The sequence below is a fragment of the Parasteatoda tepidariorum genome, chromosome 9 (genome assembly GCF_982258835.1).
Source record: "Parasteatoda tepidariorum strain Cologne lab strain chromosome 9, Ptep-v5.0, whole genome shotgun sequence".
NCBI lineage: Eukaryota > Metazoa > Arthropoda > Arachnida > Araneae > Theridiidae > Parasteatoda > Parasteatoda tepidariorum.
This window is the reverse complement of record NC_141763.1, coordinates 18255574-18281810: the sequence shown is the minus strand read 5'-3', so window position 1 is coordinate 18281810 and position 26237 is coordinate 18255574. Positions and strand designations below refer to the sequence as shown.

The window sequence follows — 26237 nt, the reverse complement described above, 5'->3', positions numbered from 1 at the left end:
ATTTAATAATTTATCTCTTACTAAATGAGGTTTTTTTTTTAAATAGTGACAGTTTAGTTTCCGTTTTATTTAGTTTATTAAAAATATAAAAGATCTTCATTTCAAATGACAGCCTCAATCAAGAGCAGAAGTTGCATTTCTGTTTGATATCTCCAAGGGCGTCATTATAATACCTTCAAATACCGTTTGGCTTAGAAATATGTAACCAAAAAAGGGAGGAGCTTTGATAAAAAATAAAATATTCCACTTAGAGTGCTATTTTTATCCAGAAAATATATCTGTATCAAAACTACTTCCTCCTAGACCCAGATAACTAGTAATTCCAACTAATAAATTTTTTTTTCTCAGCAAATAGGAACTAGCTTTAAAATGAACTTTAACTACATACTACATTTTTACTATTAATACTATATTCATACTATCAATTCCACATTTTTAAAATAAATAACGAATTTCCAAGTAATTTAATGTAAAACATTGAATTGATTATTAAATTAATTATTTCGGTGAAATTCGGCACTTTTAATGAATTTCGAAATATTTTTTGAAAGACGATAAAGGAGTAAGTTTGGGAAGCTAATTATTATGGTACAATTCGTTATTTTAAAAACGAATAAAATATTTCGTGACATTTTATAGTGAGACGTTACTTCGCTCTTCAAGAAGCTAATTATTTCGGTACAATTTGTTTTTTTTATTTTTTTATAAATAAATAAATTTCGAAATACTTGATCGTAAGACGTTGCCCTGCAACATGAAGCTAATAATGTCGGTGCAGTTCAGTATTTTAAAAACGAATAGTAAATACCAAAATATTTATTGTAAGACAATACATTGCCTTTAGAAGCTAATTAATAATTACTGTGCAATTCAATATTTTTAAAGCTAGTACAGAATTACGAAATATTTCATTTTATTGCAAGACGTTAAGTTGTTTTCAGGAAGCTTATTATTTTGGTGCAATTCCGCATTTTTTTAAGCGAGTAAATTGAAGTGCAGTAAATAAGAGAATTTAGAAATATTTTATTGCAATATCGAACCTTGCAATAACCTTGCTTCAGGAAGCTAATTATTTCGGTGCAATTCTGAATTATTTTTTTTTTTTTAAGCGAGTACTGAATTTCAAAACATTTTATTTTAAGACATTACCTTGATTTAGGAAGCCAATTATTTCGGTGCAATTCCTCATTTTTTTTAAAGCGAGAACTTAATTTCGATATATTTTATTGCAAGACATTACCTTGCTCAGGAAGCTAATTATTGCGGTGCAATTCCGCCTTTTTTTAAAGCTAGTACTAAATTTCGAAACATTTTATTTCAAGACATTACCTTGCTTCAGGAAGCTAATTATTTCGGTGCAATTCCGAATTTTCTTTTTTTTTTAAGCGAGTACTGAATTTCAAAAGATTTTATTTTAAGACATTACCTTAATTCAGGAAGCTAATTATTGATGCGCAATTCCGCCTTTTTTTGAAGCGAGTACTAAATTTCGAAACATTTTATTTCAAGACATTACCTTGCTTCAGGAAGCTAATTATTTCGGTGCAATTCCGAATTTTTTTTTTTTAAGCAAGCACTGAATTACTTTGAAATATTTTATTTTAAGACACATTACCTTGATCAAGAAGCTAATTATTTCGGTGCAATTCGTCCTTTATTTAATGCGAGTACTGAATTTCGAAATATTTCATTGCAAGACATTACCTTGCTTCAGGAAGCTAATTATTTCGGTGCAATTCCGGCTTTTTATAAAGCGAGTACTAAATTTCGATATATTTCATTGCAAGACATTACCTTGCTTCAGGAAGCTAATTATTTCGGTGCAAATTCAACTTAACAATCATAGAGAAAGGATTGAAGAAGAGGAGACAGAATTCTTCGCGAGTGAAAAAGAAGGAAAAGGGATGGGTCACGACCGATTTGGAAGACGAGGATGAGATAACGTCCGCCCTATCCTCCACCATGCTATTTGCATCGTCTTCTTGGGGCAGGACTTCCTCGAAAAAGATAAAACTCAACAAATCGACGCCAAGTTCGATGCTCTCAACAGAATTCCATAGTGTTCTATCAACTTATTTGCATTTCTTTGTTCAGATTGCGAAATGGCGCCGTAAAATGTGCCAGAAATGTTCAACGATTTAGTGCCATTGTTTTCAATAAAGAAATTTCGAATTCTTTGTGTGAAGGAATATATCGATGATAAAAATGTATTTAATTTGTAGGATGATATATTGAATTAAAGAATTATGACTATCTACTACAATACCACTAATTACAAATTTTACGTTTTTATTTTTATACATTTATTTTTTTTAAACTGATTCGTTAATTTATCTCTGCATCGATTGGCTCATTCGCATATTCTGCCGTAATTCAATGATTTGTTTGCTTTCTCTCTCTATTTTCCCTTACCCTCGTAATAAATTCCCTTTATGATGAATCATGCGTAATAGCATTCATTTAAGTACAAATTTTACGCACCAAGTCTTGAAAATTTGAGATTGTATATTTGTGCGCGAAATCAGATGCGGATATCTTTAACAGGAAAAAAAAAACTATTTTTAAATCACAATATATTGTGATTTAAAAATATAATTCAAATGTAGTAAATCCATCACATGTCAGTATTTTGATTTAAAATATTCTTCAGATTTTCGAAAAATTAGTTTTTTACTAAAAGCGTGAACAAAATTAAAGAACTTGAAGAGTGGAAGAAGCAGGTAAGTGACATTTTTAGGGGTGTTTATTAATCAGGGAAACTGAGATAAAGTGGTCGCATCAATATGGGTATGTTTGATGTAACAGAATTGTTTATGTTTTTACTTTAATTTTAATAACGTGATTAATTCACATTGATATTGAATATGCTTGCATGATTTTTTTTTATCTCAAATTAGCGGGTGGCAAATAAAATAAGGCAAAAACTTATTTACCTCGCCTTCAAATAAATCTATAATAAAATAGTTCAGATACTGCCTCTTTTCTTCTTGAATAAATTGCCTGCTTATAGACACAATGAAAATGTCACTTGTCTGGTTCTTCCACAAAACAATTCAATTATATTCGCCATTCAATATTTACTATTTATTCAATACATTAATTCAATTAGAACAGAAATTTAATGCTAATTTTAAATTCTCTATTTACGGCTTATTTTAAATTTACAAAATTATGAGTAGATATTTCATAGAAATTGCATCCTTCACAAAATTTCTGAACTAACCCGTTATTTATTTTAATCATAATAATGTTCTATAATTGTGATCCCTATTATTTATTAATCATAACATAGTTCTAAAACTATCATAACATTGTTCTAAAACTATAATCCCTGTAATTTTTTTTATCAGAACATTGTTCTAAAAACTATGAATCCTGTAATTTTTTTTATCAGGACATTGTTCTAAAAACTATGATTCTATCCTTTTTTTTAAACCATAACTGTAATCTAAAACTATGAACCCTGTAATTTTTTTATCGGAACATTTTTTATAAAACTGTGAACTCTGTAATTTTTTTTATCATAATATTGTTCTAAAACTATGAACCCTGTAATTTTTTTTATCAGAACAATTTTTCATAAAACTATGAACCCTGTAATTTTTTTTTTTATCAGAACATTGTTCTAAAAACTATGATTCCTATCATTTTTTTTTTAATTATTACTTTAATCTAAAACTATGAACCCTGTTATTTTCTTCGTTTCGTAACATTGTTTTTAAACAATGAACCTTCTGGGCACTATTTAATTTTCTTTGCATTAGTATTAGAAATTCCAGCCCCATCACAAAATTAAATAGAGACAAATATGATACGTTTAGTATGGTATAGACTACAATAGCAATAAATAATGTGGGGGGACAAAAGCTGGGATTGATGTTTGCTTGGCGACAACTATCTTATTCCATTGTTGTAAAAGTCAGAAGAGGGAAAGTGTTGAAGGGGAAGGAAAAATGAGTAATTATGCAGAAAAACGGAGGGGAAGGTGGAAGGGCGAGACAGGTGAGTAAAGATGTGGGTCGGCGGCGAGCAGGCGCCGGCATCTGCAAATCGCTTCCGCACCGGGCAGCAGCAGCAGCCGCCGCCCGCGGGATTCAGCTGCCTCAACGACAACTTTTGGCTCGCATCAAACTATTTTAATTCATTTTCATTTCATATTTGCTCGATGAACTCGTTTTTATTTGTTATGCGTGCGGAGGTGACTTTAAGAGAAAACGACGCGGCGGCAATTAACTTTGCCCACGTTTAATAGCCTGCCGATTTAATAATAATAAAATGGAAGTTTTTGAAAATCTAAAAACAGACAAATGTGTAATTTAGCGACGCATTTAAGGATGTTTCTACAATAACATATTTTTAGAATTATATATATTTAAAAAAAAAGAATTAAATCGGTAGCAAGTTGTTTAGTTAAAATCTGAAAATATCACAATTTTAAAAAAAGTATTTTACACATCCCTACATGTTTAACAAAATGTGTTTTTTTTTTTTTTTTTCGTGTAATAAAAGGTCTTTCGGAAAATTGCCATAACCAATTTCGAATTGCGAGAACGCTACAAGATATTTTATTGATCTGATTACTTAACTACTTAAATTATTCAATATCGCTTATCTTATAATTCAGATTTAAAATCTAAATATTTATATTATAAACATGCTGGATGAATACGAATGTTTTGTCATTTCAAAGATAAATATCAAGATTGAATCAATTGAAATTACCAGTCTTTTACTTTTTTAAAAAAATTTGATTTAAATATTCACTCTTATGAGCTGGCGAAGTAGTTATTTTTAAAAGTTTCTGTACTGTTTTTTTTTATATATATAAAGATTGAAATGAACTGAAACAGATACGAATTTTTAAAAAAACTAGTTTTACATAAGTAATTAATTATGCGATTATATGTTAGACACAGCTTAATAAAGAAACGGGTTAAATATAACAAGGGTTAACTATAAATTACCTATTAAATTACTAAATTTTGATACGAATTATTCGAAAGTTAATGCGATTTTACAATTTCTTCTAAGACTTCATAAGCGTAAATATTTACACGAATAAAAGAAATAATGTTCTCTCTTCTTTATAGTTTGTTAATTTAATTAGTTTGTTATCTTAACTGCCGCCAAAATGATATTTAAATATTCATCATTAGCGATCTATCAAAGCGAGAATAATTTGAGGCTCTTCTAAATAACCCATAAAATTACAACATTTTGATACTAATTATTCGAAAATTATGCGCTTTTACTATTTCTATCAAAAGTTGATAAAGTATTTACACGAATAAAACCTCTCTTCTTTACAGTTTGTTAATTTAATCCTAAACAGTATGATTATCTTAACTACCTTCAAAATGATATTTAAATACTCATCATTAGCGATCTATCAAGGCGAGAATAATTCGTGGCACTTCTTAGACAGAAAGGATTACCGTTAGAGGTTCAAGGTCTTGAAATAAGACTTTAATCAACGGGGTGTTTATAATCAATCCTGCCATCAACAGTAGAAGGACTGTGTAAATTTCTGAGTCAGTCGTCAGTCTTGTTTATCTCGTAGCCCTGTTGGTTCTAGAAGTGTGACACACAGTCAAAAAGAAGACCAAAGGTCATTTAATGGAGAGCGACCACAACGTTTTCTCACCGCAAAATAAGAAGGAAGTAGAATCATCGTGTTAAAGTTGACCGCAAGATGTAAATGAAATTAGAATAGTTTACTTCTAAGTCGAGTGATTAAGATGTATCGTGTTTCTTTGAGTCATTATTAGACATTTTTACAAAACCCAGCCAAAATTCAATTGAAAGTAAAGTAAGTCTGTAAATAACTAAAAATATATATCTTAATTCCTCTAAGTAAACAAAATAAGGGTTGTTGAACATAACCCCAATTCCGGTTAAATTTGTAAATAATTACAATTATTAACAGTTTTGATAAAAATAAATAATATCTTTCGCACGGAGATAAAATACATTATTATAGATGCCATCTACTTCGGATTGGATAAAATATTTTAAAAAACCACAAACTGAAAGATTTTTTCGGTTAATTTTGCCAACTTTCTAAAGGGCTCAACTTGGCAATACCTCAGGGGGTACTGATCCAGGAGTTCCCTTGTCATCTGGATTGGTTCAAAATTAGAAGGCTACGGAGTTGAACATTAGTAGCCGTAAACCCAAAAATTGGGTCGGCTGTTCAACGACAGATATGAAATAAAATAAAAGACTACCGGAGCCGTGATGGCTCAGGAGATAGAGTGTTCGTCTTCCAATGAGGTGAACCGGGTTCGAATCCCAGACGATACGAATTCCGCATTCACCTTGCACCGACCACAATGCTGACGTGAAATATCCTCAGTGGTAGATGGATCATGGGTTAGAGTCCCCTTGCCATCAGGCTAACCGTGGGAGGATCTCGTGGTTATCCTTTCTATGTAATGCAAATGCGGGTTACCTCCATCAAAAAGTCCTCCACGAAGACAAATTTCTCCCAATACTCGATCCAGAAGTTCCGTTGTCTTCTGGATAGGGTTCAAAATTACAAGGCTGCGTATTTGAACCTTACAAGTCGTAAACCCATAAAATTGGGTCGACTGTTCAACGACGGTTATAAAATAAAATAAAAGATGCCGTGATGGCTCAGGGGATAGAACGTCCCCCTTCCAATGAGGTGAACCAGGTTCAAATCCCAGCGATGGCTGGTCGGTATGAATTCCGCATCCGACATGCACTGACCACAGTGCTGACGCAAAAATATCCTCAGTGGTAGATAGATCATGGATTAAGGTTCCCTTGCCACCAAGCTAACCGTGGGAGGTTTTCCTTTCCAAGTAACGCTAATGCGGGTTAGCTCCATCAAAAAGTCTTCCACGAAAGCAAATTTCTCCCAATACTTGATCCAGGAGTTCTCTTGCCTCCTGGATTGGGTTCAAAATTACAAAGCTACGTAGTTGAACCTTACAATTCGTAAACCCAAAAACTTGGGTCGGCTGTTCAACGACGGTTGTAAAATAAAATAAAAAGACAACTAATCGAAATTATTTTTTGGCTGTCTGGTGCAGGTTGATACTTATGCACAAGTCATATCAGCAGTCTTCACTTTGTGTTAAAGTTTTTATATAGTGGTACGGATATAACAATGATTCTATAATTGTAAGCAGGGATTAACTACGCAAATACGTAATATTTTTTTTTAAATATTGTTAGAAATTTTATGTGTATTTTATTATTTAAAATTATTTATGTGTCGTTGTTGTTAAAATCCTTTTAAACCAACTTAATTAAAACACGATAAAATTAAAAAAAATTAACCCATACATTTTGGAAATAAATTAGTATTTTAATAAAATAAACTTAAAAGAAATTAATCTATCACTATATATAAAAAGGCAGATTTACAAAAGGTCAAGTTTCTTAATGTTTGTTAATTTGATAACACCGCATTTGTTTCTGCCTAAAATTTTAAAGTAAATTCCATTTTACTATAAAATTCCTTTTACAAAATAGTCCTCAGAAGGATTAAAAGTTGGCAGGTGTGCAATATACTATTGTTATACAATTTTAAATTTCTTGAGCAACTCCATTGCCTGCTCACCTCATTGCTCAACCAAAACTGTTATAAAATTCCAGATGAATGGGATAGGGGCCGCTTCGCGGCCTAGGTGCCCAATAAAATCAAAACACTAGGACTAGGTTTGTTAATTTACACTTCGGACGGCATCTCAAAAACACCTCGCAATCATTTATTTATCTGCCACATCAAGATCTAAAGCAATATTTGTTTTTAAATTATAAATCAAAATTTAAATAAATAATTAAACTTCCAAGCACGTTTTAAAACCAGTTGATGGAAGAAAAAAAAAATCCTTTGGCACGCCGATTGTCAAACGATAATTGAGCCGAAATAAGAAAAGCAAAGTATATCTTTAATTTAATTCTCTGGCTATCAGTTTACGATTTAATTTCATCTTTCCTTCTTAATGTAGAGTGGATTTTCTGGTTCGAATAGAACAAAAACACATAACTGCACCCCCTGAAGACATAATACCGTTTTGGATGAGGATCCAACAATTTTAGTGTTTATTTACAGCCACGGGTATTGTGTTTGGTAAAGTTTTCGAAAATGCTTTACATTGCCGACAAAAAAATAAATAATAGAACAAAAATATAGAACAAGATGGGTAGTAGCAGTGCCCCCAGGGGATGCGCTGAGTTGAAGAAAGTCCGGAGCAAACGAAACCGGTCGGGGATGAACCATAAAACTAACATATGGATCTGTTCACAAATTACGCTATAAAACTACTTAGGTCTGTTTAAAATTCAGGTGACGTCTTACAGTCGTTGAAACTATGTTTCATTCTTAGAATGTTTTCATTTCATTCCTTCCTTCCTTCCTTCCTTCGGCCGTAAGTTGTAATTTAAACCGCTTATTTTGGCAGACGAAAAGACGACTGTTCAAATATTTCTCCATGAAAAAATCGAAAAAACGGAAATAAATATCCATATTTTATAAATCCACTAGAAATCATAATCCAATGAATTTAACAATTTGCATGCGCATTGCTAGCAAAATGCTTTAAAATTTTTATACATTTTACAAATAAATCATATATATATATATATATATATATATATATATATATATATATATATATATATATATATATATATATATATATATATATATATATATATGTATCTGCCAACTTTTAATCCCTTCCATTATGATTTTTCCCAGTGGTATTAATACGTAATTAAACTTTAAATGTTAAGCAAAACAAATATGTTGTATCTGAAAAAGCTTAACCTGACAAACATGATAGTAACGTATATTAATATATATGCTTAATTTTTTTAAGAATAGTAGTAATCAAAATCATTTAAAAATTTAGTTTATGAAAGAAAAAATAGTATATATTTACTACCACTTTAAATATAAAAATAAAATTTTACGCCAAATGCGTAAAAAGTTCGCATGTATATATATATATATATATATATATATATATATATGGGGGACCGGAAAGTAATGTCGCCTCGGTGCATATGACATTTGTTATCAAGATTTTATTTTTAATCAATAATGTTGATTAAAAGTAGTCAGCAGCAACCTTTCAATGCCGGATCGAAAATGAATCAAAATTGATCGAAAAAAAAATGAATTGATTTTTAAGACTAACGAATATTTAATGCGCCGAAACGACATTACTTTCCGGTCCTCCTAATATTTTCACCTAACTCAGCCATATCTTATCGAAAAATGTAAAATAGATGGTCGTCCGCAAATTATAATGGGAAAACATAGATGGCGTTATTTTAGAATTTTAAAGGATTTTTCCAGAGAAAAGTGAACTAATACAATACTGCACTTTTTGAAACGCAGAAATAAACAACAAAGAGGTTTTCGAAAACAATGAAAAATATTGTAAATTGGAGGAAGAGTAGCTCCTGTATATATTGAAGACTCAAAATGGAATAATAAACAAAATTTATTTGGGTTTTGATATAATGGAAACAACTGGGAAATGAATAAAATAGTCTTGCTCGAAAATTTTCAGTTTCATTTTAAAAAGTCGAAAAGTTTTATAGAAGGCGCAATATGAAAAGTTCAAAAACTATCAAAGTATTAATTCATGCTATACTGAAATAAAAAAAAATCCTAATAATTGCGTTACCGAAAATATTTGACTCATACAAAATAACTTTTTTTTTACTTATACATTCAAGAAAAGGAAGAGACAGATACAAATAATACCTTCTGTATTCAGAAATAAAAATGAAGTCACTGGTATTTGCTACTGTATTCAAGAAAAAGAAGTGGTAGTCGCATACAGATAGTTGCTTCAGTGTTCAAGAGGAAGAAGTGGTACACACTGATAGTTACTTCTCTGCTCAAGAAAAATAATTGGTAGAAACAAATAGTTACTTCGGTATTCAAAAAAAGTAGAGTTACAGAGAGTTTCTAAAATGCTGTATTCAAGAAAAAGTGTTCAAGAAAAAGAATTGGTAGTAACAGATAGTTACTTCGGTATTCAAAAAAAGTAGAGTTACTGAGAGTTCCTAAAATGCTGTATTCAAGAAAAAGTGTTCAAGAAAAAGAATTGGTAGTAACAGATAGTTACTTCGGTATTCAAAAAAAGTAGAGTTACAGAGAGTTCCTAAAATGCTGCATTCAAAAAAAAGTGGTAGTTACAAATAGTTACTTCACTATTCAAGAAAAAGAAGTGGTAGACAAAAATAGTTACTTCTGTGTTCAAGAAAATGAATTGGTAGTAACAGATAGATACTTCGGTATTCATAAAAAGTAGAGTTACTGAGAGTTCCTAAAATGCTGTATTTAAAAAAAGTGTTCAAGAAAAAGAATTGGTAGTAACAGATAGTTACTTCATTATTCAAAAAAAGTAGAGTTACAGAGAGTTCCTAAAATGCTGTATTCAAGAAAAAGTGGTAGTTACAAATAGTTACTTCACTATTCAAGAAAAAGAAGTGGTAGACAAAAATAGTTACTTCTGTGTTCAAGACAATGAATTGGTAGTAACAGATAGATACTTCGGTATTCATAAAAGTAAAGTTACAGAGAGTTCCTGAAATGCTGTATTTAATAAAATGTGCTAGTTGCAAGTAGCTACTTCATTATTCAAAAAAAAGAAGTGGTAGACAAAAATAGTTACTTCACTATTCAAAAAAAAAAAAGTGGTAGACAAAAATAGTTTCTCGTAAAAAAAAATTAGAAATAAATATTTCGTACTTCTGCAGTTATTTTATTATGGAAAAGAGCTTGGCGTTTGATCAAGAGCTAATAATGCACTTTTAAAACTCTCTCAGTAACAGCGGGCTCATAAAGCATTCATAAATAATAACAACGTATTCAATAAATCACAATAACAGCGATTTGAAAGGACAAAATATGGCTCGTAAATATGTCTTATCGCAAAATGATGAACTAAATAGACATCAAAAACAAATTATTTGCAAACACTCGAGGAGTACACATCATCGGCATCACAAAAATAGAATCGTCAAAAACATAATAAAAATTAGTCTTTATTTTCTCGATTTATAAAGCTTGTTCGTCTTATTCTAAGAGATTCTATCATCGATATTGATAACGAATGTTTTATCTTCTCAAGAAGTTTGCAATGACTTCTTAAGAATCATTATCATATGGACCTTATAAGATAAGCAAACGATTATGTTCGAATTCAACAATTTCCGATACCTCTTGCACAATCACTGATCTTCAAATTTTGTCGACAACAATCGTGTTAGAACTTATGCTTTCGCGCCAAAATGAGATTTTATTTGTCTTAACGTGTTTTATAACATGAATCAACATACTATTGTTTTTCGCGAGATAATTTTGCTTCTAACAAGTGTATCGTTTAATTCAAACTTGATTTATTGTTAGATCATTATCGCATCCGTTTGATAATAGAGCAATTGTTATTATTCAAGATTTTACTAAATAATGCCGTTTTACAATGAAAACTACATTTATAATTATCTTTTTATTGAAATTAATGTAGGCAATGATAAACTATTACAAATACAGTCGAAAATTGGTATATTGTTAGATCTTTATGGCATTTGTTTAATAAAAGAGCAAGCGTTATTACACTGGATTTCGCTAAATGTTATTTCACTGAGAAAATTACAATCGTAATTATCTTAGTTGTTAAAATGATATTAATTATTGAAGTAATATCAATTGTTGAAATAATATTAATGTTGAAATATTGAACTTTATGCAGTAAGGTCTTTTAAATGTGTTGCTCTCATAACAGCTCACAGTCGCCACAGATTAACATGCTATGTGGGCATTGTCACAGTAGGCTTGTGTGATGTTTTCCGACTAGTCTATAGTTTGTCTACAGTAAGAACTCCCCACCACAAAGTCTAAGACCGTCTATTGCTATGGAAACAAGCATAGCGCATTTCAGGGAGGGTTTTTTCTCTTCACTCTAGGGCTAACACAATTGATCGAAGAAAAAGATTCCCTTTCTCTCGCCTACTCCTGACAAAATCTGTCCTGAACAACAACCCCACACCCCTACATAAAATAGTTAAACCTCGTTACCATAGTCACAGCCACGGGTCCAGACGAATGGCTAGGGAGTTCTTACATTAGACAAACTATAGGTTTAGCTTACAGCCTGGTTTACGTCGGACTTTTAATATGGAGAACGTCAGGTACCCGTTATCCACCAAGACAACATCATTGAACGACACAGTTACGGTGGTGCAGGATGATTGCTAGTTTGGGGTGCAATTATACTGGGTTCCAGAACATATATCTGCATGTTCAAATCAGAACCAGGATAGGCCATCGTAATTCTAGAACGACGTGTACGTTTGTTTAGAGGCGCCATGGTCACAGAATTTGTGTTTATGGATGACAAAGTCCGCCCTTATCGGGAAATCGTCATTAACGAATGTCTTCAATTTGAGGATATCAACCGTATGGAATGGCCAGCATTCTCACTTGACTTGAATCCGGTAGAACCTGTAAGGGGCATGATTGGCCGATAACTAGCAGCACTTCAACTAACGAAATTAAGGAGAGCTCTGCTTGCTGGGTGTAATAATCTTCCCTAAGTTCAACTCGATAATTTGATATTCATCATACCTATGCGCTATGGTTGCGCTAAAATAATTAATTCTCGCACTAATTTTATATTTTCTACCGTTGGCTATAATTTAAAACTTTCCATTAACTTAATTTCATACGTAACTAAAGATATTTACACAATCAATTCATTGTGATGGATTTTCCATAATTTTCAAGAATACAAAATAAAAATTTGCTAGTTTTTTTCTTCTTTTTTTTTTCAATCAAAGTTTATGGGAACGTTAGTCCTAATTCAATTTAATATTAGGTCTACCAAAAATTCTGTCCGAAAAAAAACCATCATACAAGGATGTAAAAGGTGTCTTTTTAAAACAAAATGGTAAGGCATTTACCCTGAAATGCATATATCAAATATACCGCTTAATTTTGTGGGATATTCTCTTTTACAAGGTTTGAACATGTATGCACATGCTTCTTTGCATCAAATATTCTGTGTCTCGTTAAGCTGAAAAATACCTTTGAGTTAAAGGGTAAATGTACTACCACTTTCTCTTATAAAAGATCCTTTTGCATAACTGTAAAAGGAGGTGTGTACTTTCGCGATCAGAACGGACCTAATATTAACCTCTTGTCTTCAGACCTGATATAGCACGCATCAAGTACGGCCTGGAAATTGTTGCTATGAAAATTCCGAAACTGTTTTTATAAAAATAATTGGTAGTTAATTTCATGAATTTTAAGCAGTTTTGAGAAAAGTTCGAAACCTTTCTTTAATTTTTTCCGGCTTATGGGTACCCTGTATTTGTTCCATGCATTTGGTTAAGTATTCTAATGGTTCTGAAGAAGTCAAATCTACAAAACAGGACAGCAAAGGCTGAAATCTGATGTGTTATACAGAATTTATTTAATGAATAATTACTTAAGTTATTAATCCTCTGCACTACGATGTCCCCACGGAGGCACATTGAACAGTCATCCCTTTAAAATTAAGATATTTTATATCTTAATAATTAGTAATCACATTATTTTAAGAAATTTAAAATTGTATAACAATAGTATATTGCACACCTGCCAACTTTTAATCCTTCTGAGGACTATTTTGTAAAAGGAATTTTATAGTAAAATGGAATTTAATTTAAAATTTTAGGCAGAAACAAATGCCGTGTTATAAAATGGCATAATATGGAACAAATTAATATATTTGCTTAATTTTTTAAAAAATAGTGGTGGTTAAAAAGATTAAGTTTATAAAAGTTAGGAATAAATAGAAAGCATACATTTTGCTACCACTTTAAATATCGAATTAAAACTTTACGCCAAATGCGTAAAAGTTGGCAGGTATGATATTGTGTATTTTGAATGCTATAGTGCTGATATTAGATTAAACAGCTTTTAAAAATACTCGGAGTGCAAAGGGTTAATAGATCTTTTTCCACTAGAAACTATTCTAAAAAGAAAAAAAAACTAATGGGTTGAATTAAAATTCGACAAGAAAAAATTGTTTGCTAATTTTCTTTACGAACAAATAGTGAAAGTGAACTTATAAATTCTCTGCGGGTGGCAAAAAAAAAATTGGTAGATACGTTGACAAGGAAAAATATTTTGTTACGCTAAATCCAAAAAGCAAACAAAAATCGCGTGCTCTTGTTTTCTTTATGCTTTCCACCCAACAACGCAGAATAAAAAAACAAATAAATTGCTCTGAAAAATTTAATTTTGGAGTCGATCCCTCACAAACAGTCGAAGGAGAGGGAGGCCTAACAGGAATCCCCCAAGAAAAACTCACGTCGTCATTATTAGGTTCCTTCGGAGAAAGATGAAATTCTTTGCAGACGTCTGTAATTATGGAGGACTTTTTGGGCTTCTGCAAAAAAATAACTTCTTCATCTTCGCATGAAGGTATGTTGCAAAGAGGAATTTTTTTTTTTTTTCATAAACAGAACTATTATCTTAAGAGGGTACCCATCCTGGAAAAAGATCGAGTTTCAAAAGAAGGGATGTATCTCACCTACTAAGAGAAAATTCTAGAACACATCTTGTATCCATTCGTTAAATTCTCTTCTGTAATGAATGGTAGGTAGTTGCGAAAACGTTGTGTTGTTTGGTCAAGAAAAGAAATGAATGCTTTTGAAAAAAAAGTACTAAGCTGACTTTCTTAGAGAAAAAAAAAATGATTGCATTTCAAGAAAGTATTTAACAGAATTAAAAGAGAGAGAAAAATTACGATGCGTTTTTGAACGGAGAAATATGGTGGTGGGGAAAAGGAAAAAAAGAAGAAAAAATTACGATCTGTTTTTGAACAAAGTATTCCTTAAAAATAATAATGCCTTAAAAAATAATAATAAATAAATAATTAACAAGGGTTGCCTTTTCGAAAAAGTATTGTGTTGAATTTTCTCATAAAAAAAAACAAGTTAATTATTTTTCAACAAAGTTGTGTTAAATATTTTTTTTAAAATATAAATAATAAAAAAATATGGCTTGTTTCTGAGCTAAAAATGTGCTAAATTTCTTATACTAATAAATGAATAATAAACAAGGGTTGCCTTTCAACAAAATATTGTGTTGAATTTTCTCATAAAAAAAACAAAGATAATTTTTCAACAAAAAAAAAATCACGGTTTGTTTTTTAACAAAAATATGCCTACTTCCTTATAATAACATGAAATTAATAACAAGGGTTACCATTCAACGAAATATTGTGTGGAATTTTCGCATAAAAACAAGCGAAGTAATGTGTTAATTTTTTTCAAAAAAAAAAAAAAGAAGAAGAAGTTTGCATTACAACAAAGAATTGAGCTGAACTTCTCACAAAAAATAAAAACAATGAAGGGTTGCTTTTGAAAAAAGTCAAAAGCTTAATTAAGAAAAGAAAATTAACAATAATAAATATGGGGAACAAAACATTGAAATGAATTTATTTGTTAGTATACTAAAAATATTTCCTGAGACAATTCAAACGCACAATTCCACGAATTGAACCCTTCAAGAAGTCAGAGTAACTCACTCTTGATGCCCTTCTTTATTGATTCTATTTTACATATTGACTTTCATAATAAATTTCATAATTTGTCAACAATAAACAATAACATTTCATCTCTTGCTCAAAACGATTAACTCTCATGATTTTTGTAAATGATTCATTTTATTTATTTATTATTCATTTTTATTTATTTGTTTATTTATTTTGAAAAACAGATAACAATTGATTTACCAATCGCAGAGCTTTTGCAAATATCAAACAGAAACTTACAAACTATTTTTCCTTATTATTTATTAATATTTCGGAAAAAATTTTTAGAACTCTAAAAATTACGTGCTTGATAATTTAAAAAATATATATCTTTTAAAATAAATAAGTTACGATAAATTCAATTTTGTCTCAAGATCCTAAAAAACAAAATCAACTTCCCAGTTTTCTGGGGGTCACCTATACGAAATACGGGGGTTGCGATTTAGGGATTACAGACAAAGACAGACCGACTAAAAGAAGATTGTTGAGGGATTTAGAAGCAAAGTCTGTCACAAACTTATCTATATCTGTCGCCAATCTTCGGTTGGCGACTTAACTGATTGGTATCTCTTTTAGACCAAAAGGTGTCTCAGTTGGTAGACTTTCAACCAAATCCCGACTTTCCTAGCAACTTATGGAAGAAGAAAAAAAAAAATCAGTGTTCAGGTTTTTTTTTTTCCTTCTACGAAATGGCCATCGATAAATTCTTTTTGGGAGACAAGGGGGTTTCTTGACGTGTGATCCCCCGAATATTGGAAGGGTTGGCCAGTAAAATCAACGCAGCTTTGAAATCCGAATAAAAGATTTTATCCCTGAAAAGGGGGCATAGTGGCAAATCGCTGTATTGTAGCTGAAGAAAAGAAATACGAAACGCCCCCCCCCCCTTTTTTTTTCAAGAGCTCTTGTAGAGAATGAAAAACATATATTGGGTACAGTTACTTACATGACGATTATGTTTGTTTGCTTACAATTGAGTTGTTCTATAGCAATAAAATACCTGAACACGTATTTGGAGAAGTGTATTTCAATATACAACTATAAGACAGTGATTTGTATCATTTGCTAAGCATTTATTTTCAGTAAAATGCACAAACACGTATTTGGAGAAGTGTATTTCAATATACAACTATAAGACAGTGATTTGTATCATTTGCTAAGCATTTATTTGCACTAAAATGCACAAACACGTATTTGGAAAAGTGTATTTCAATATACAACTATAAGACAGTGATTTGTATCATTTGCTAAGCATTTATTTGCAGTAAAATGCACAAACACGTATTTGGAGAAGTGTATTTCAATATACAACTACAAGACAATGAATTGCATCATATGCAATAAAATACACAAATACGTATTTGGAAAAGTGTATTTGAATATACAACTCTAAGACAATGATTTGCATCGTATGCAATAAAATACGATAACACGTATTAGGAGAAGTATATTTCAATATACAACTCTAAGATAATGATTCGCATCATTTGCTAAGCAATTATATATGGAATAAATACTTGCAGATCTAATTAAGAACGTAACCATTTATAAAATGCTCAATAACTTTTCAGAATTTGTTTTTTTTTTTTTTTTTAGTTTTAATAAACTAATAATAGCACTAATAAATGTGCCATTAAACTACTTTTTTTACTATATTACAAATTAATATCAAACTAAAATTTTTAAAATGAATTGCAAACACGAACTTAGACTTAGATAATACTAATTTTTAAAACTAAACTGAAAATCTATAACATAAGTAGTAGCAGAAAATAGAAAAGAAAAAAAAAATCGTACATTTTGTAAAAAATCGTACATTCGCCCGTAATTTTTAAAAGCTTTCATTTAATTCTGTAGTTGAAACTAAAAACTACTCTTGTCGTAATTGATATTCCTGATAATCATGCTGAGCATTCGAATTGTGAGGAACGCTCGAATTATGTAAAAACATTCCTGATCATCAGAATAACTAGGTAACTCAAATACATAAACAGCAATCTGATATATACTGGATAAAATTTATTTAGGTAGTTGCTGAATCGTACAATTCTCTGCATTTTTTAAATGACGAGGTAACGACCAATTCAATTTCTTTTTGGCCGACCGCTGCAGATTGTAGTGTGAATGTAACTTAAAGCTTAATGTCATAATATTATGAATCAAGTTAAACGGAAATGCAGCTGGATTTAATTTAACACCTTATTAAGGTTGCAACGAATTCGCTCTGTTTCAGTTGCAAACGTTGAATGCGATAAAAGTTGAGGAAATTTAAAATCATTTTAATATATTTGTAAAGAAAATTACATTTTACAATTTGTGGTAAAATTTGAAAACGTTAAATTCCGTTTAATTTAACACCTTATGAAGGTTGCGACGAATTCGCTATGTTTAAGTTTCAACGTTGAATACGATATAATTTGAGGAAATTTACATAATCTTAATGTATTTGAAGAGAAAATTACGTTTTGCAATTTGTGGAGAAATTTGAAGAAGTCAAATTCACTTAAAAAATAAAGATTAAGATTTTCATGACGTTTTGGGTCAAATTCTTAAGTGGCAGTGAATTAATTGAGAAACTTTTAAAATTAATACCATTTTAATAAAACTTTTATTAGACATATTTTTTCTGAATGATAGTTTGTATATATTCAACGTTTTCATTAGTATAGTATATATTCAACTCATTCATTAGTATAGTATATATTCAACTTATTAATTAGAACTGCAGAGGTGCCAACTTGCTCCGGACAGTGGATAAATATTTTCGAGTGGTAGTTTCTTAATGTATGATTCTTGGTTTAATAAATTGATTTATTAGGTTTTTCTCCACCATTACTTTTAAATAATTCGAAAGTTTATATAATTCACCCCTCTATTATATACGTAATGATAAACCTTTTCAAAAGTACGCAAAGTCAGCAGTGATGCCAGCTTGCTCCCGACAGCAAATAAATATTTTTGAGAGGTAGTTTATTAATGTGTGATTCTTGGTTTAAAAAATTCAATTTGTTAGGTTTTTATCCACCACTATTTCTAACTAATTCAAAGGCTTATAAAATTCGCCACTGTTTAGTTTTGCGAAACCGTTCAAAAAGTAAGCATAATTAGTCAAATATCAGAGATGCCAACTTGCTCCGGACAACAAATATATATTTTAAAGTGGTAGTTTATCAATTGTGATTCTTAGTTTACTAAATTCAATTTAGTAGATTTTTATCTACCACTATTTCTAAATCATTCATAGGGTTATATAATTCACCATTTTTTAACACTTCGGTCATGCTAAACCTTTAAAAAAGCAAGCAAAAATAGTCAATTATTTGCAAAAAATTTTTTTGTAGTCATTTACCGTTTTTTTAATTATTTTGGCGTGTCCGGAGCAGTTGGCATCTCTGAAATATTTGCAAATATTAGTTGGTAGTTAGTTACCGTTTTTAATTTATTATAGCGCGTCCGGAGCAGTTGGCATCTCTGAATTATAGCCAAATATTTACAAATCTTAGTAGTTTTTTTTTAACGCTTATTAAATTATATTGGCGTATCCGGAGCAATTGGCATCTCTGGTATTGGTGGACAAAATTATTTAAATTTTTTTCATTTAAATATTAATACCATAGTGTGTTTACTCCCACAATAAAAAATTTCTACAATAAAGGAAATTTCGCAGAAGTTGAAGGGTAAGAATACCATCATATTGATATTAGTTCAGAGGTTGGAAATTCTAAAAGCATAAATTATTTCCAAACAAGAGCACTTATGGAAGAGAAGCCAAAAGCGGGGCCCCTAGTTTAAGATTCTATTACAAGGGCCTCTCTAATTCTGCCCCCTAATTAGTGGAGAAATTCTCTTCAATATCCGGTTGGAAGATAAATTCCACGGTAAGTACAAACTGCAAAAAGGGGACTGTGTCGAAATTTAAGAACACACACAAACACTCCACTCGGTTTACCTGTTGGGGCAACTGAACAGGTAAGTTGAGAGTTAAGAGGGGGGGGGGGGTGAGAAGCAGAAATAAACGTAGGCCCTGGAGGATAGATGTTTTTTCTTTTGTGACCAGCTGTCAGAGGCCTCTTTCGCTTATTTGCTTTTCTTATATTCTCCTTTTTTTTGTTCGATCCCCCTTCGCCCCCACCCCCCGGGAGACTGTCGTCTCAAAGAAGATGGACGAAAAAGATCTCGACGAGACAGTTTACGATTTTAAGACATTTTTCTTTCTTTTTGTCTCCGTCTTCATTTTTTTTTTCTTTGCTCATTAAACTGATTTTGAGAATCGATTTGGAATATTTAGCTGATGGCGTGCTTAAACCCCTCTTACCCTGTTTGCAAAGTGTAGCACTAGGGACCTTGAGGGGTGGAGGCAAAAATAAACATTCATACCCTCCAACTACTACGGATTTCCCGTAGTTTCAGAGACTAATTTTCCTGGGAAAGGTATTGTGTTTGATATCAGAAGAATTTTGTCGACCACTACATACAGTTAATTGATACCAAGATGATCAGACAGACAAATCGTTTTGCTCCAAAGTTCTGATTAAAATTCTATTTGTTTTAAAAATGTCTGTGTTTCGTCAGCTCACTATCACTAGAAAAAATATTTAGTAAGAACGCCATATGATTGAGAGTATGCAAATGTTTTTAAGTAATGATTATTAACTAACGTTTTTTAGACACCGGGGTCCTGCAAGAGTTATAAAACCGATTGATGTTTAGCCACAAAAAGTCGTCAAATACATACTTAATTTGAATATTACATTCGACTACCTGCCATTTTAACTTTAAACCTGTGCTAAACTTCAAAACCAAATACAAATATTCATCAGGGTTACTAAAGGCCCTATTGCCATATGATTTTTCTGATAAAATACACATGTACACAAATTCAGTACTATCAGACCTCTGAATGTTAAATTTGATATCTTAAAAAAATAAGTTTTGATTGGCTTTAATTTAAATTTACTACCGCAATGAGATTTTTAGACCCCTGAAAACACAGTTCTTATCATTAGCATTCTTATTATTAACACTGTTAACATTTCATGGTAGATAAAATCATCTTGTTAACTACGAAGTCATTTTTAAAATGGTTAAGAATATATATCTAACCTGATGACTGCATGCCTGTCACAGGGATGCAACGGGCGACTAAGAATGTAGAAAGTGTAGAATTATTAGCACTGTCAACATTATTAAAATTTTATTGTATATAAAATCATTTGTTAACTACGAAGTCATTTTTAAAATGGGTAAGAATGGTCATTTTTAGAATGGTATCTAACCTGACGACTGCATACCTGTCACAGGGATGGCACGGGCGACTAAGAATGTAGAAAGTGGTAGAAATTAAATTCATTTTTTTTTTGTTATTTTTTTTGTTTTGTTATATTTTTTTTTTGTTTTGTTTTGTTAACTTACATTTTAAATTATTTTCATAATGTAATTAACTTCTTGGATTTACTTTCAATTGTAAACTTAAAAAACTATGCAAGAAAAAACTAGAATTTTATCATTTACTACTTATGGCATTTTGGCTAGTAATCCTGCGTTCAACTACTCCGGATTTTATGGAAGATTTTATTCGTGTATACAACATCGTTATTATTATTAATAATAATTCATTCATGCTTGAATTCCGTTTCAACAAATTTGTTTTAATATATCTTCTGTTGACTTTACATTAAATATAAACAGGTGTGACGTATGGGTGTGTCAGAAGTCGAATTCTTGGCCATAAATGGCTCCACTGGAAAACAAGAACAATCGCACCCCTCTGCCTTAATGGCATACTTCAACAACAACATTACATTTAAATATTTAAACTTACATAAGGAAGGCCGAATACCTATCGTAGGTTTTATATATATGTCAGCGGGAGAATATATAGTTAACAACTCCAAATGCGATATATCGCGCTTGGAATATTTAATTATAGAATTGCTGAGAGTTAAAACAAGTAACTCAAAACCAATGAATCTTGATTCTCACAATAAACGTTTCAGAAACTAGCCATACACTGACTCAATTTAGATGAAAGGTAAAATGAAACCTTGATGAACGAGCACCCTTTTACATGCTGTATCCCACATAAATAGCCATTTTTTAAATAAATAAAAAAGAATAAGAAAAAAAACAGTAGGAGGTGTAGATTTTCAAACAGACCACCTAATGTTCTTAATGTCTTATTAACATCCCACACCACTATTTGAGAAAGTTGAATAAAGAAATGGGATGGGCTTTCTTCAGGACTTGCTTCAATATTATGAGAAGAAATTAATTGCATTTCGAATAATAATACAGTTCGTAAGATGAGTTAATATGAATTTTACAAATAGAACATGCATTTCATTTTCTATCCCTAAAAAGCTGTGTTATTGATTTAGAATGTCAAAGTATATAAATAAAATAGCATTAAAAAATTAACATTATAAATGACTTTTTAATACAGCGTTCTACGGACATCGTCTGAGTTTTAATTATCTCTTCGTAAAGGATACATACATTCGGGACAGTCAATTTTTGTTATAGATAATCTACTTGTAGTAATATATTTCTATATTTATTTTAAAAGAAGCGAACTAACTATGCGTGAAAAATATTACCTATTAATCGTTACTACTACTTTCACTATTTATTCATCACTGCGTAGTTAAGAATGATGATGAAATACTCAAGTTTTGTAATTTTTGATAAATAATAGTAGCATGCCTCCATCATTTGAGGTTATTGGAGAGTTTTTTCTTTTGGTTGTAAAATAAAGTTAAGATTTTCGGATTTTTTTTTTTTTTTTTTAAATTTTATTCGAACTCAAAATCTGCAAACTTGTTTGATGTTTCATTTATTTGTTTAAATTTTTTATATGTAAGGGGGGTGGATTCAAATGTTATGAAAGTATCAATACAGTTGGACCTCGATTTAACGAATGGATTGGGACCATCAAATCCGTTCGTTAAATCGAAGCAATTCGTTAAATCGAATATCAATTTTTTGTAAAGAGTAGTATGGTATAAAAATATCAATGCAAAATACCCCTAGATACACAGATAATGAAAAAAAGTCATTATTGTTTGCTACGAGCTTGAAAATTATAAGTTAAACGTTAGGAAATCAACTTTAAAATGATAATTCTCTAATGCTACTTGCTTTTAAAACTTATTACATGATACATACATATAATTAAGCACTTGGGTGCGAATTTTTTTTCCAGTGATTGTTGTTGTTCGTTAAACCAAAGCCAAAAATTCGTTAAATGAGAGCATTTTAGTACCTTTTTTGTCGGGACAGGAAAATTCGTTAAATAAAAGTACGTTAAATCGAGGTTCGACTATATTAGCTATCAATAGGAAAAATGGATATTCTGTGGTGTGAGAGAAAGAGTTACCAGTCTAGTTTTTTGCAGTGTCCACAAACATTAACAATATAATTAAGACAAACAATTAAACAAAATAAATAAAATTCTAGCGAAGTGTTTCATTCATAGCATTTACTTCGCAGGGATGAAACATTAATGTCTAGTATAATATAAAAATAAAGTTTATTTTTGGTGAGCATACAATGCTTTTTTAAAAAAGAATTTAAGTGGCTGTTAACAATAAAAATAATAATAAATATACACATAAAGAAAACGTGAATATATTGTTATATTCCTCACTTATTTTGCAGAACCAATTTTAGCCATTGCAATGTTGGTTGCGAAGCATAATGGGTTGAGAAAAAAAAAAGTGGTAGGAATTAATTATTCTATTAATGTGTCAATTTTGGAGTAAAATAATGAATTTTGTCAATATGATACTTTGGTATCATATATTAATAAGATAAGTAAGATAAAGTTGTAAAAGTAGCTATGATTTTTTTTTTAAAAAAAATATGGCAGTTGACAACCAAACTATTAAAATAACTTTAGGTTGTTAAGACTTAAACTAAAAGAATTTACGGAGTCCACTACACTTCTTCGTCTGTAGTTATGCCCTTGGAATTAGGTTGTTTTTTAAGAAGTTTTGTGTTACGTATAAAAATAAATTGTTGCATTACATTGGTTGTCTAAGTCATTTTAAATTTATGTATTTAAAATATAAAAAGAAAGTAAACATTATACTACCAGTTTATATATAAAATAGAATCCTTAAGAATATTTATCTAATATTTTTAATTCAATTAAGTAGTAAATAATAATGTCATTTTAAAAAATATCCTGTTTTTTTAATCTAAATAACAGTGATATATATATTGATTACATTTGAACTTAGACTAAAGAAATATATCAATATAAAGCTAAACATGTCTACTAAAACAGAGTGGTGCCAACTTTCTACGCTTTTTCTTTTTAGTGGTAGCTCAGTTTATGTTTTAATGTATGATTCTTTGTTTTGTTAATTTGATTTAATGTTATTCTCCACACCACTGTATGTAAAAGATTTAAAGATTCGTATAAAACACCATTCAATTTTAGCTTCCTCGTGAGGTCTTTTAAATTTTAGCAAAATGATCGAAATTCTAAATGCTTTAATTACTAAATGTCTTCCACTCTATAAAGTATTTTGCAAAAGCCGTTGGAACTGATAATATAACATTAATATATAAAAATTATCATAATTAAATTAAGAATGTTTCAGGAACAACGGAAAAGAAACTGTCTCGAATATTTTAAGTAATATTATTAGATACTAAAACGATTATAGTTTCAGTATTGCCAGCTACATCGCTTTGCATCAGAAATAATGTTGCATTACACTGCTATTATTATTCTCTAGTTAATGTTTTTTTCTCAACATTTATACATCATCTCAAACATTTATTTTTACTTATTTTAAACTTTTACTGTCCAAGTGAACAAAAAAATATTACATACAAAAGAAAACATATACATTAATTTCTGAGATACGAAATTTTTTAAAAAAAGAACTAAAACACGGTAGTAAAGGCATTTTATTTATACCTTTCCTTTGTAAATAGTAAGTAATGTGAGACTACTTATTATTAATAAGAATTATTATGTATACACACTTCATTGAATTTTCATAAGTAAGCATATAAGTTAGTAGTCACGATCAGTTTACATCTTTTGGAGAGAGAAAAAGATTGAAATGTCATGTTCTTACCATCAGTAATTTATCGCTTCCGAGAAAATTAGCAGGCAGCTCGTGTTTTCTTCATAGCCGAGAAGATATATGTTTATATGTGTAAAAATTTAAAAAAAAGACTGACTTCATTTTATTTGCTTTCACTTATATATTCAATATTAAGAGATTTTACAACTACATATATTTATTTCATATTATCAAATCTGTTAATGATTACGAACAGGTAATTAGAATACACAGTTTATTTTCCTTAGTTTGCAGCAACTTCAAAAATTTTTTAAACCACTTAGTCTTTGATTAACCATAAAGGATACATATTTTAATCATGAAATTAAAAAATTATTTATTGATTTTTTGTTGAAAAGCAAAAAACTAACACCTCGAGGTATAGCGCGAAAACGAAAGCGCTTTTCTCTCAATTTACTCGACATCGCGTTTTAATATAATTTGGTACTTAACAAACATTTTAATACCACTATTTACATTTTATGCACAATTTGGGGGATCCGTTTTTATAATTAAAAACAGTGTATAAAAACAAGAGTAAATACTCACATTTTACAGATGAGAGGAAGAAAAGTGTCATAGAAATTATGACAGATCGAAGTTCTGATGATTTAATGTCCATCCTGTTGGTCATTAATAGCGGGGGAGGGGTCAGTTTTCTCAACGGGACAACCGCGCGATGATCATGGCTGCCATCCCTTACCACGTATACCGACATTTATCGCACATATCTCCGCATCAACTGGCGCCTCTATTCCGACTGCAACTAGATTACGGGCGAGTTTAGTTTTGTCTACTTTACAACCTGGAGGAAGAAGAGGTTGCTTCCATCTCATTTGGCGTTCACTTTGGCGAAAGAAAAGTTTGCGTCTCACCATGGCGACATTTCTCAAAAAGTTTTTAATCGTCCGCGGACGAGAACATTTTTTGGATAAGAGCAGATTGCGTAATTCATGAACTTATTATTTTTTTTTAACAAAATTGAATTGATAGGTATTTTTTTAGCTTAAACAGTGATACCATCTGTTAATCGTAAATTAGTTTTGAGGGCATTCAACGTGTATATCAGTGATACCATCTGCTAATCATAAATTAGTTAATTATTGTGTTAAGTTAAATAGTACTGAATGATAACAAAAAGTAATTAACTCATTTTTTTCTTTTATTTTTTTTAGTGGTAACGCAAATATAAGCATTTTTTATAAGCTTGATTTTTCCCCACGACACTTTACAAATTGAAATAAGTATGAAAAATGCCAATTTATTTAATTGCTACTTTCTATGAAATCAAACAATTCAGTGTTCATTTTATATAATCGTCTTTGGGAAGCTTATGCATAGTGGGGGCCGTATGCATAAAATTGTCAAGGTCTCCCAGGTCGTTACTTTAAATTAAATTTACATGTTGTTTAATTATACCGTGTTTTTAAATTATTTGTAATACAAGTAAATTACGATATATTAGTAAATTTGAGCTTATATTTGGTTCAATTCATGTAAACTCATAACTCTAATAGACTATTCTTAATGAAAAACAGAAAGAGGAATTATTTGTAACAATTAGGGGGCCCCAAGAAATGTG

At 30.5% G+C, this 26237-nt stretch overlaps 1 protein-coding gene and 2 long non-coding RNA genes across 3 annotated transcripts in view; all 3 read right to left on the bottom strand.

Moving 5' to 3' along the window:
• LOC107443591 (BMP and activin membrane-bound inhibitor homolog) overlaps positions 1 to 25514 on the bottom strand; it is a 36941-nt gene extending 11427 nt beyond the window's left edge. Inside the window, exon 1 of the mRNA XM_016057509.4 lies at positions 25205 to 25514. Within this exon, the coding sequence (XP_015912995.1) occupies positions 25205 to 25373 (169 nt within the window). The 5' untranslated portion in view covers positions 25374 to 25514. The remainder of the gene's footprint in view (positions 1 to 25204) is intronic.
• On the bottom strand, positions 927 to 3135 carry LOC139426932 (uncharacterized). The gene is made up of 2 exons (XR_011638056.2): positions 1427 to 3135; positions 927 to 1240 (listed from the first exon to the last, which is right to left on the bottom strand). It is a non-coding gene; the product is annotated as an uncharacterized LOC139426932 (long non-coding RNA).
• LOC147803359 (uncharacterized) lies at positions 19707 to 23372 on the bottom strand. Its single transcript, XR_015429052.1, has 2 exons — positions 20867 to 23372; positions 19707 to 20693 (listed from the first exon to the last, which is right to left on the bottom strand). It is a non-coding gene; the product is annotated as an uncharacterized LOC147803359 (long non-coding RNA).
• Positions 25515 to 26237: the final 723 nt, after the last annotated feature.